Raw genomic sequence first — 11,864 nt, 5'->3', positions numbered from 1 at the left:
GGGTGGCAGGTAATTGAAGATACGTGACTGGTCTCAGGGATCTCGAAGGGTGGTGACTAAAATCTTTTTCTTCTTTTGTCTGTAACTTCTCTGTAACTTGTTCTCCAAAAAACTGTATAAATTAAAAGACACAAGCCCCACTCGGGGGGCTCACTTCTAAATGTATTAGCAGAGCAGCTTTGCTAATAAAACAGAGTGGTCTGATAAATTGTGAGTCTGAGTCAAACTTTGACAGTATCTTCTACCAATTCCCACCCAGACCACACTTTTCCAGGGGTCTCACTGTGACACATACATGTACATGAACACTTAACTGAGTAGAAGACTCAACCACTTTTCATCAGAAAATATTTATTTAATGCGTAACTCCCGCCATTATTACAATTACTGCGTTTTAGTACCGTACAATTTGCAATACCACTTCTACACAAAACATGACAGTGTGTCATACCATGAAGACATAAAATGTCCAAGGATGTTCAGAACATTACTGTTCTTAAACCTTCAGCATAAATAGCAAATATTTAAATTGCATAGAAATAATTGAACACTCATCAAAAGAGAGCCCTAAAGAGTATGCAGAAACTTCAGCTAGTGATGGAAGCCACATTTTCACAAAGATTGCTTTTCTAGGAAAGGAGAATAGCTGCTAGTCTGTTTCGCCTAACCAAGCAATGATTGTGTGTCCCAGGGGCATGTGTCTTGGCAACACATTTCAGGACAGGAGCAAGTTACTGTGCTTGTTCCAATGGGATTTCGTTTTGTAATCCTACATAGTTGTGGGCACAAAGGCTAAATGCTTGGCAACTCCAGAATCCAAAGCTCTGGTTATTCACAAGCCAGCAGGCATCCTGCACATCCCCAGTGTGAAAGGCCCAGCTTCACAGTACTATCCATCTTGAGCTGCTCAGAGTATCTGAGGTGATGGCTTATTGAGAATGTGGACTCCATTAACAACAAGCCATCTCTTGAGCCACCACTGCCGCATTGTCCCTTCAGGTGATCAGAAAGATCTAAGGTGCTGAACAAAAATACCTAGCTGTTGAAGAGCTATACAGAGCTGTATTAATAAATACATAAATAAGCACAGGTTGTAAGAACTTTGTGGAACCATTGAAGTTGAAGGGAGCGGGGGCTGCTCTATCAGATCTTCAAAAGAAGAGAGTTCGCCCTGGCTAGTTGTCCAGCCGCAGGTCCCCATTCTCTCTCGCCCTGGGTTCCCCTTGTGCACACAGGTAGTTGGTGTTGTCGTTCCTTGTTCATTTCCTCTTCTCCCCTCACAGCTTATTAGATTTACTGCAAGAGGCAGACAACAGAAAGCACGTTACAAGTGACATCCGGACAGACCTCAGCTGGACTCATTTCTGCTCTGGCCTTCCCCCTCTGCAGGCTCGGAGCTTGCATTCCCTGCGCACTAGCCTGGGCCTGCCCCCCGGGAGCTGGGTGTGTCACAAGGAAGAGCGGCCAGTGCTGATCCAGCTCCGATCAATGGCATTTAGTGGCAGGGACCCCACCAGCCACAGGTAGCAGCCCTGTTTAAGGGCAAAGAGTACAGACACTTATTTACACTCCTCTATCTACATGACACCTGGGCTTAGTTTTTCCCCCGATAACGGAGCCGGACTGATGGGGCCAGCTGGGCCAGCGGATTGTAATCAGAAGGATCCACTGGTTAAGACTCAGTGGCCCATCTCGCCCCTTGTCCCCGCAACCCGGAGCCCTGCTTCAGCCTGAGTCTGCCGCCCACGCTCCCGTGAGCCGGGACAGCGGGCACCAGGGCTGGCCCAACACCAACAGCCGCAGGCCCAGGGCAGGTACCTGCTCAGGATCTTGGTGAGGATCAGCTTGACCCAGGGCGCGCTGGGCTCCAGACAGATTTTCTTGCCTTGCTTCGTGGTGGCTCTGCGGGGAGGCAGAGGGGAGAGCGGGGTGAGCGCGGGGCTGGCGGGGAGGGGGCGCGGGCTGGGAGGGGGCAGCAGGGCCCGGACACTTACATGACTTCTGGCACCCCGCAGTGGGGCCCCTCGGGGATCAGCTCCACGAGGGCGATGCGCTTCGGGGCGATCACCGCGGAGACGGTCTGCACGCATTGGCACCGCAGCTCGCCGGCCATGGGGGCCCCTGTCAGGGGAGGGGGAGAAAGACTCAGCTCCTGCCGGCGGCCAGATACTCTGCAGGGGGGCGGCCGGGGACACCCCTCGTCCCACACCCTGGGCCCGATCCATCCCCCCGGGACACCTCCGCATCCGGCCGGCTCTCGGACACCTGGGGCCCATCCACCCACCCCGGACACCCTCCGCATCCGGCCGGCTCTCGGACACCTGGGGCCCATCCACCCACCCCGGACACCCTCCGCATCCGGCCGGCTCTCGGACACCTGGGTCCCATCCACCCACCCCGGACACCCTCCGCATCCGGCCGGCTCTCGGACACCTGGGTCCCATCCACCCACCCCGGACACCCTCCGCATCCGGCCGGCTCTCGGACACCTGGGTCCCAGCCGTCCTTCCAAGGCCCAGTGGGAAGCGAGACTCCCCCAGCCCGGATCCCAAGGCCAGCCCGGCGCAGCGAGCCCCGTACCCCGGCAGAGCGCGGCGCAGGCCGCCACGAGCAGCAGCAGCAGCAGGGGGCGGCCGAGGGCGAAGCTCCGGGGGCGGCTCATGGTCCGGGCTGGCGGCGGAGGCTGGTGCTGGGCTGCTGGGCTCGGCTCAGCTCTGAGCCACCGCAGCGGCCCGCAGTCGCTTTTATCCCCGCGGGGACCCGGCCGGGAAATTCCCGGGGCAGAGGGGGCGGAGCGGCCGGAGAAACCCGCTTCAGCCGGGCTCCGCCTGCCCCGGCCCCGCGCCAAGGGCTGGGCTCGGGGACCGGCCCGGGGGCCGGGATCCCCGCCCGGAAGTCCCCGAGCGGTGCGGCCGCAGCTCCCGGCTCCCATCCCTGCAGCCAGCGCCCCGCTGCCGCTCAGCCGGGCCAGCGCCCGCCGCAGGAGAGCGGAGCCCGCCGGGTCCCGCACGGGCCGGCCGAGCAGCAGAGGGGGAGCCAGGGGAGGAGCGTGCGCGGGGGGCTTTGAGCTGCGCGTGTTCTCGGAGCCCAGGGGGGCCACACGGGGCTGACCCGCGAGATAGAAAGGCTCGGTAGAGGCCCCCTCCCCGTGCCCACTCACTCCGTGCCTACCGGACTGGACAGGCCTTCTGCCCTGCGGTGGGGTGGGCGAGGGGCTTCTGCCAGCGCTGTCTTACCCTCGGGGCCCCTCCCTGCGCTCCCAGGTGCTGGCTGCAAGCGGAGAGCTCGCGGCAAACAGCGGGAAGCGGCAGGGAGGGGCCGCTGCTTTGGCTCCGCGGGGGAAGGCAGCGGGTGTCCCTGCAGCGCCCCGCTGTTTGCAGCAGCCTCTTGCCAGGCCACAGCGCCCAGCTCGCTGGTTCCAGCCGCTGCCCTGCAGGGAGGGCACCCGGTGGCACCATGTGACCGAGCAGAGTCAGGAAACCCTGGCAAGAGTCGGGGGGGGGGGCATGTGACCCCCACGTGCCCTCCTGTGTCACCTCTGGCTTCTGCCCAGCGGAGAGGTGGGGGGGTCTTGGGGCTTCAGCACGCCTGCTGAACCCTCCCCTCCCCTCCTCTCCGGGCTGAAGCCCCAAGCCCTGACAGGCGCCTCCTGGGGGGTGCAGCGCTGGGCCCCGGCAGGAGCGACCTGGCTCCTGGGCTTCTGAAGATTGTCACATGCGGCTGTGAGGGTCAGGAAGTTTGGCCACCCCTGTCCTAGCCAGTGAGTCGCCCTGTGGGAGGGGAAGGGGACGGAAACTGGGCACGGCCACCAGCCTGGGGGGTCTGAAATATGCCCAGTCTTATTATTTCTGAGCTTGAGGGGGGAATGAAGACACAGGTCAGCCCAGAATCCTGCTGGCGTTTGTGTCTTTCAAACTCCTTCAATTCCAGAATCGGTGTCAACCCTGAGCAAAGTCTCACGTCTCTCGGGGGAGTGAGGAGAGCTCTGGGGTCAGTTTGGAGAAGTATTTCCTTACACACAAGTCATTTTACCACGGGATGAATATGTAATTACACGAAGATAGGCTGCCTTGCAGTGCAGAGAGGCAGACCTTGTACCCCTGGTGTAATGAGGGCAGGAGCAGAGCCGTATAGTGCACATAGGGTTTGGCCTGTCTGCATCAGGCTAAAGGGGGTGACGCCATTTATCAGATTCTGCCCTTGGTTTCAGTGAAGCCAGTCTGGGTGAACAGGTGAAGCAGAGGGCAGCTTTGTCCCTCGAGTTCATGTACTGTCTCCAGCTAACTCCCTGCTCAGGCTAGTTCGTGGGATCTTAGTGCCTCTTGCTGCTCCGTTCAGTGGCATAGCTTTTTATTAGACCTCTAATGCTCCCTTTATGAAACTACGTCACCTATTCTAACACTCGCCAACAGCATTAGCACGATCAATCTGCACCATCAGCAGTATTTGCTATTAAGCAGTGTGGGCCCTGTATTTTAAGATGACTGTGCAGGGTTTTTTTTACATCTGCAGGCTCACGCTCTCCATAATTGCAAAATTTTTACAGGAAAGGAGAAGCTAAGACTGTAAACATGTTGGTGACATTCGGGAGGTCATGTATTTATGAGCCCAGCAAGCACAGTTAGCTGTTACATTAATCCAGGGGTCTTGCCCCGGGATCTGATGAGGAGCTCAGATTTCACTGTTATCTATTGAAGCTAAAACTCCACATCTGGCTTATTGCAAATGACTGGAAGCACATAGTAGGAGGGGGGAAATCCTTCTTCCCAGATCATTGACACAACCTTATGATTTGTTTATATTACAGTAATGCCTAAAATGTAGTTTACCAGTGAGTGAGTCTGTGTCATCTGACAGCTATGGCACCCCTAAACATTTCTTGCTCTGCAAACTTATGGGCAAATTACAGCAACACCTAAAAATGACCAGACATTCAAAACTGGGGGAACAGTTTTACACACACACACACACACACACACACACACACACACACACGTACGTAGCTGTGCACTAAAAAACCCCCAGGAATGATGCTATGATGCATCTTCCAAAGCTAAAAGTCCACATCTGGCTTATTGCAAATGGCTGGAAGCACATAGTAGAAGGGGGGAAATCCTTCTTCCCAAGTCATTGACATAACCTTATTTTTTATTTATTTATTTATTTATTTACTTTGTCTTTCCATGGAATAACTGTATTTCCAGCAACAGCTTGGTAAAGTCTCACACAGCTGAACAGAAGGTTGGCAAGACCTATTTTGACGTGTGGTACAGTCCTTGCTGAACAGTTCCCATCCCATGTGGGGCAAAATATGCCAGTGCATTTTTTTGAGGAAAAATCATTCTTACTACGTCAGCTGACACTTACTTACTAGAAGGCTCATCCCGAAAAAATGGTGTCCGTAACTTGCCTTTTGGTGAATTCCAATAGGATTCAGCATTAATTCGTCAGAGCTTCTGTTTAAGATACATTTATTATTTAAAGGTGAAGTTGAGTTTCAGGTGCCCTCCGGGAATGAGGTAATCTTAACTCGTGAAAGAGGCAGCAGCAACTCATTGCATGAAGGAGCTAAAAGACACCCTTGGGAATTGCTTAATTACATCTAGAAGGAAGTCCTCCTTGATCAACAAACATGACTTGTCACCCAACATGTAACTTAGCAATATTATTCAGGGAGTAGGAGCCTATTTCCTTCCAGTTCACTTTCCTGTGTTGTAACTAACTAAACCCATTTGTTGTAATGCAAGGCAGAAGGACAATTATGACGTGTCAGAATGTCTTAATCCTGTGACCGAAGTGTCTAACTTGCCCAAGAATTAACCTGGACCTTGGCCTGAAAGTTAAATCTGTCCTGAACTAGTTTTGATGCCTTGTACGAACACCTACCACACACTGAATGACAGAGAAATTAGAGATGTACTGAGAGCGCAAAAATGGTGGATAAACATTTGCTTGAACTGAATTCCCTTCAGTCAGGTTTATGCCCATTCTGCGTTCACTTTCCATGACTGTTGGTGCAACAAGACTGCAGATTTTTCTGATGTGCATCTAAGAAGAATTTGAGACGTGGGGATATTTATGCCAGTAGGGCTTGTGTAATCCACTAGTGAGTGTGTTACAGGTCCCCCCTGGCCATGCCCCGTCTACATAGGATAGGAGTCTGCTCCAGGCCTAGCTAGGGGGCTTTAGCTCAAGCTGCAGCAGCTCATGGTTATTAGCTCTGAAGATCCCAGGTCCAACACCGGTTTTGTCAGCCAAGATGGTGGCTGTCACATCAGAGCCAGGTTCTCCAGTGGAGGCAATAACAGACTCATTACCTCTGTGGATCAGGCACAGTGGGGATCTATAACAAGGTCCTGATATCTTCTCCCTGGCTAGCAAGGACAGGCAGGTGCCATCCCTTGTATAGGAAAGTACGACGGTATTCTAGAGCACGGTTCCAAAACCACTCATCTGAGAGTCAGGACAGTGGAGTGATGCAGTGTCTGGGGATAGGACTCCACAGCTCTGTTCCCCACACTGAGCCAGATGGACTGGAGTCAGGATACCAACAGTATCGCGCATAAGGCGATTTTGCTGCCTGATAGCAGAGCAAGGTGAGGAGTCCTTCCCCAGAGCCACATGAAATACCCTGGGTGGTGCTGCTCCTACAAGGCAAGACCTACTTAACACAGACAGCCCTTTTGAGGAGGAGGTGTGGTCCACTGACTGGTCAGAACACGAGCAGGCCCTGTGCTTTGTGTCCTCCCACAAAACGTACCAAACCAAGGAGAAGGCATCCCAGTTGCACAGCTAGGTGGTGAACCAACACAAGGCAACAAACATAACGTCCTTGTGGGAGAGACGCCAAAATGATTCCAGTGATGAGAAAAGGAAAGGGAGGGAAAGAATGAGCTAATAATAGTAACTAGATCACCCCACGTAAGTTGGTTCACAGTGTGCAACCACAGACTCCAGAGCAGTTAGCCACCAAGAAAACACCAACTATTAAACCACAGTTCGGAAAATAAAATGAGCACATTACCCTGGAGCCAGAGCCAGCAATAGTAACGTTACCCAACTATCCAGCATGGGCCGGCTAGTAGCCAAAAGGAGGCTGAGTGCCTGAAGCCTGCCAGGGAGTTGTAGGCAGGCAGAGGTGACACAGCTTCTCCAAATGCAATGGGTGAGGGAATGGGGGTGGGGAAGGAAAGCCAAGCCAAGCGGGGAAGCTGGGTTTGGATAAAGGGATGCATTCAAGGAATCTTTCCATGCCAAGAGAAAGGAGATCTCTCCACATCCCCTCCCTCATAGGTGTCTCCTCTGTCTTCCCACCCCATGTCCAGCTTTCTGGCCTTAGCTCAGGTGGCTGAGCCCCCCGGTGCTTCTCCAGCTCTGAAATTTGAATAAGCTCTTGTAGCGGGAACATCTCCTGCCTGAGTGGGAAGCTTGTTTGCTTCTGTCTCCTCCTCTTTCCCTGTTTTAGGTTCATTCTTCCTTTTTCCCCCTCCTCTGCTTCCCTTGCCCTTGCTGTTCTGTCTCACGCACGTCATCCCTGCCCTGCCTGTCCCCCTCCCATCCCCTTTGGTCTCCCCACTCTCCGTATCTGCTTCTCACTGCCTTCTTCCCATTCCTCCACCTATGATCATCCCTAGCTGGGTCCCCCTTCTCCTTCTCCCAGGTCCAGGCTTGTTCTCTTCTCCAATCCACTTGTCCATGGTTCTCCCAACCCTTCCCATTTGTGCTACTAACCTGCTCCCTTCTCCGCCCTGTCCACCCCCAGTTATGTGCTCTTTCCCAATCACACAAGAGCCCTGCACATGCCTCTCCTTCCTGTTAACTGGGTGCTGCTTTTTGAGCTGCCTGATAGCAGAGCAAGGTGAGGAGCTCTTCCCCGGGTGGGGCTGCTCCTGCATGGCAAGACAACCTACTTAATGCAGACAGGCTCCTCTTGTTACCCCTCCACTTCACAGCTGACTGTCACGGCACCTCTGCATGCCCTAGCAAAGGATCAGTCATGGGGACAAGGGGTGGGAAGAGGAGACAATCTTCACTATCAAGTGGGGAACAGGTTCTGAGAGGGGCCAACTACACTTTTTATGCTGGACACCTACATGGAGCTATTGTCTTTCCATTTTCCCCAGGAGGCAGATACCCAGTCCTTCCCCCAGCTTTCCTCAAGTCTGCTGGAATCTGATCTTGTGCGTTTTCTACTTCCAAGGCATTTGTGTACATTTTTGTGACACATCGGGCTGAAATCCTGCCCTACTGAAGCAAATGGCAAAACTCCTGTTGACCTGGGGCCTGGATTCCAACCCAGGAGGGCTCCGTGTGGCCAGAAAAGGTGGCCTTTTTATTTTTTACTCCATGTTTCTAGGCACCTACCATAATGGGGCCCTTGACTATGCTTTCAAGGTGCTACTGCAATAATAATAATGATTAATAATTAATTAATAAGAAGAGTTTTCAGATAAGGAACCTTCAAATCATTTGAGACTCACTCATCCTAATGTAACCCATGCTCACACCTCGGGTTAGGCACTGTCCACAAAGTCAAAACTGAGTGCTCACCCTGAAAGAGTGAACTCCTTCCAGGGTCAGAGCTGCATGACTCTAGAAAATGATCTGCACATCATCTAGATTCCAAAACTGGGATGAGCCCATGGGTAGACTCTTCCACTATATGAGTAGAAGCCTCAAGGCTTGGTTACACAGCCAGGAGGTGGTGAAATATGAGAGCGACTGGGTGGTTCAATGCCTATTAAAGCGGTGAGCAGCGGTGAATACATTAATCTCTTCTATCGGTAAAATTGGCACAGCAAAGGTCAATGGATCAGATTTCATGCTCAGACATGCTGAAGTGTTTGAAACAGGGAAGACCACAGGAATGGGAGTAACTGCACAAGCATGCATCTTAGTCGGGGGATAGTGTGTCAACTGCTAGAAATGATGACACAGAGAGGACAAAATGAATGTTGTAACTGAAGGATAAATGTGCGAGCCACATTTTCCACTTCCCAGCGATTTGTTTCATGTCGCTGTCACACTTTGGATGGGGAATGAAGACATTATTTTTCTTTTTAAGGGCATCAGAAAGAGGCTGTGCTTACTTTGTTCATCCTTGACACGGGACAAGGTAGGACCTGTCCCTGCTCCCAGTAAATGAATGCCGTTGTAGCGGACACTTCGGGTATCCTTAGAAGAATACAGCCAAAAGCAGAATTGGTCTGGATTTTCAAAACTGCTCAGCTCCCACTTAAACATCTAGATGGTCAGATTTCCAAAAGAGTTCTGCCCTCTGCGTATCCACCGGAGCTACTGGATAATGGGTACTTTTAACACAAAGGGAGTGCCCAATTTTTCCAAACAGGAGCTGTCGTGTGATGAACTCTGTTGAAAAGGTGGCCCATAGCTCTTTGAAATACAGGCCATGGGTTTTTTTAACGGTGTCTAAAATTATGATCCAAATACATATTTAGTTGTCTGTGTTAAGTAACTTGGTTTTCAAAATTGCTAAGTGAGCACCCAGCACCCAGCATTGACTTCAGTTGACTCCAGAGTAGGCCATGAGCACTGCTAATTGGGTTCTAAAATTAGTGAACTTTACATCATGAAAAACAACCCCCTCAAGTCAGAAGCCCTGAGAGGCTGCTTGACCCACTTTATGAAACCACTCTGTAATTTGGCACAGCTGGTGGTTTGCTCCGGAGAGAGTCAGCCTGAAGAGCAGGTGTGTTGCATGGCAGGGCTGAGATGCGTAGGCAGAGTTTGCCCCTCCTTTATTCATATTGGATCTGGCCAAAGCCAGTTCTGTTAACAACCTCGCTTATATGGAGGAGTTGGACTTATTTAGAGAAAATGCTTTGTGGCTCAGGGAGGGAAAGTAAAGCTCTGCTGAACTGGGTGCAGCATTAGAAGTGTTTGTGTCAGAGAGAACGGTAGCAGGGGTGTAGGTGGGAGAGCTGGAATTGCAGATAAGTTTCCGGGCCTTCTGAGACAGCGGGGATCTGATTTTCATCTCACTTCTGAACTCCATTCCCTTTGATGTACCCCACTGGTGAAAGCTGAGATCATACTTAGACCACCTGTAGTTTCACTCACCTTAAATTCCCTTGGATTCAGGCTTTCCCCAGGTCTTTATCTCCCTCTGTCCACTGAATAGGACCAGACCCAAACTTCCTCTGTGCCTTTCCAATTTAGGTGATCCATTCGGTTTAAGAACAGTGAGGCGCTACCTTGTAATGTGCTTTCCCCTACTTCTCTAAAGTAAAGGCCCATCTAATCAGGATTTGACCTGGAAATTATTTTGACTTATGCAAGAATCCTCTTTTTTTCCCCATTCCATATAAGATAAATTGTTATGCTAACTCACAATTTACATCTGGGAACATGTTTTGAGATGGAGTGGTTACAAATTTTACTTTTAATATTTATTTCAGAGACAGGAGGTTATTTCTTTTTCATGCTTGTAACCAAATTTATCTTCGAGAGGGAGGTGGATATTCCTAATAATTTAGTTGTTGTTAAGTATCAACTTCCCAATTCATTTTGTTTCCCTTTAAATGGAACTTTAGCAATATAGGGCCCAACCGTGCCACCACTGAGTGCAGAGTTCCCAGTGAGCTGGTTAGAAGTTCAGCCTAAACGCTCCGGCCCATAACGCCGTAACAGTGCAAATTTAGGCAGCGTAGCTGAGCCTTTGGCCAAATTCACAGGATTTAATTGCATGCATAATTTAAGACCAAGATATGTAATATATGACAATGAATGGAAATAAAGACCAGGCAAATTTTAGGAAACATTTATTTATTTAAAAAAACTGAATAAACCTACAAGGATCATACAATGGAAATTCCAGAATCAAAAAGTCCATTTAATCACCAAAACATTCCTGCAACAATCTTTCATTATATTTATGCTCTGGTGCAATTTTTAAAAGGGACCACGTTATCTGACCATGGTAAATTCTTCTTAGAAGGTGATTAGATTTCTTCCACATTTTGTAAGCATCACTATAATAATCTAGTGCTTTAAAATGCAAGATACAATACAAAATGTGTACAATATAAGGGCCTTGCCTTACAGAGTTTACAGTTGGAAATCGGATGATATAAACTGGACAAGAATTCAAGGGTAGGAAGAAGAAGAGATTCAGAAATGGCATTACATAAATTCCAATTCTGTTTGTTTGTTTTTTAAATTGTACCATCTGAAGTCCTTGGCATGCTATCTGGAGTGACTCATAACCGTGAGTGCCTGCTGTGATGTTATTGACATGAACTTTGACCGTATAGATCACTGTTGCCACCAGGGTCCTATGGTTGCACCAGTTCTTGTACAGAGGAGGCCAAGTGGGGTGTCTATGGAAAGGTTGTAGTTTGATGGTTATAATCATGCTGTCTGTACATCTATATAATTTTTGTATTTGAAGTTATGAATACTGGCTATGTACTTGTTTGATTCTAAGTAGCCTCAGTGAAGTATTTGGTCAGCTTCTTGAGAAAGGACTATTCTCAGTAAGTGCCCAATCAAGAAACACTTAACTGCCAATGGACTTTGGGAGATGCCAATCCACATCTGAGCTTTCCTGGGAATGTTCAAACTAACATGTAAACAATGGCGTCGGCCTGAAAAAAGCTGAATCATCCATAGACATGTGACTTGCCCAGGTGGCTACAGACTCCGTCTTGTTGCTGAATCTTGCACAGGAGAACAAAGGTGTTTCTGCCCACAAGAGAAAGAATATAAAAGGCCCTGGAAACCCTTCCATTTTGTCTTCAGCTGGCTCAAAAGATAGTCTCTCCACCCCAAGGAGATGCCTGAAAGAAACTGGAACCAAGGACAGTAACTACGGGCATGTGACTGATTGCTGGACCCAGACTAGG

The 11,864-nt window shown here is 50.2% G+C and overlaps 1 protein-coding gene across 1 annotated transcript; it reads right to left on the bottom strand.

Moving 5' to 3' along the window:
* Window positions 1–334: 334 nt before the first annotated feature.
* On the bottom strand, window positions 335–3,458 carry LOC140910957 (uncharacterized). The gene is made up of 5 exons (XM_073343170.2): window positions 3,237–3,458; window positions 2,581–3,106; window positions 1,995–2,121; window positions 1,819–1,902; window positions 335–1,296 (listed from the first exon to the last, which is right to left on the bottom strand). Exons 1-5 carry the CDS (start codon window positions 3,456–3,458, stop codon window positions 1,278–1,280), a joined length of 978 nt encoding a protein of 325 aa, XP_073199271.2. The 3' UTR covers window positions 335–1,277.
* Between the last annotated feature and the right edge of the window lie 8,406 nt (window positions 3,459–11,864).

This window comes from Lepidochelys kempii, chromosome 4 (genome assembly GCF_965140285.1).
Source record: "Lepidochelys kempii isolate rLepKem1 chromosome 4, rLepKem1.hap1, whole genome shotgun sequence".
In the NCBI taxonomy this organism is placed as follows: Eukaryota; Metazoa; Chordata; order Testudines; family Cheloniidae; genus Lepidochelys; species Lepidochelys kempii.
The sequence above is the reverse complement of the archived record's forward strand: the minus strand, read 5'-3'. Positions and strand labels throughout refer to the sequence as shown.

What these genes read in the sequence shown, in the direction of transcription:
- LOC140910957 (XM_073343170.2), bottom strand. Translation starts at nt 3,458, where the DNA reads ATGGTGCCACCGGGTGCCCTCCCTGCAGGGCAGCGGCTGGAACCAGCG. An exon ending in CGCAGGGAGGGGCCCCGAGG is followed by an intron (nt 3,107 to 3,236) that starts GTAAGACAGCGC and finishes CTCGCGGGTCAG; the next exon opens with CCCCGTGTGGCCCCCCTGGG. An exon ending in TGCGGGGTGCCAGAAGTCAT is followed by an intron (nt 1,903 to 1,994) that starts GTAAGTGTCCGG and finishes GCCTCCCCGCAG; the next exon opens with AGCCACCACGAAGCAAGGCA.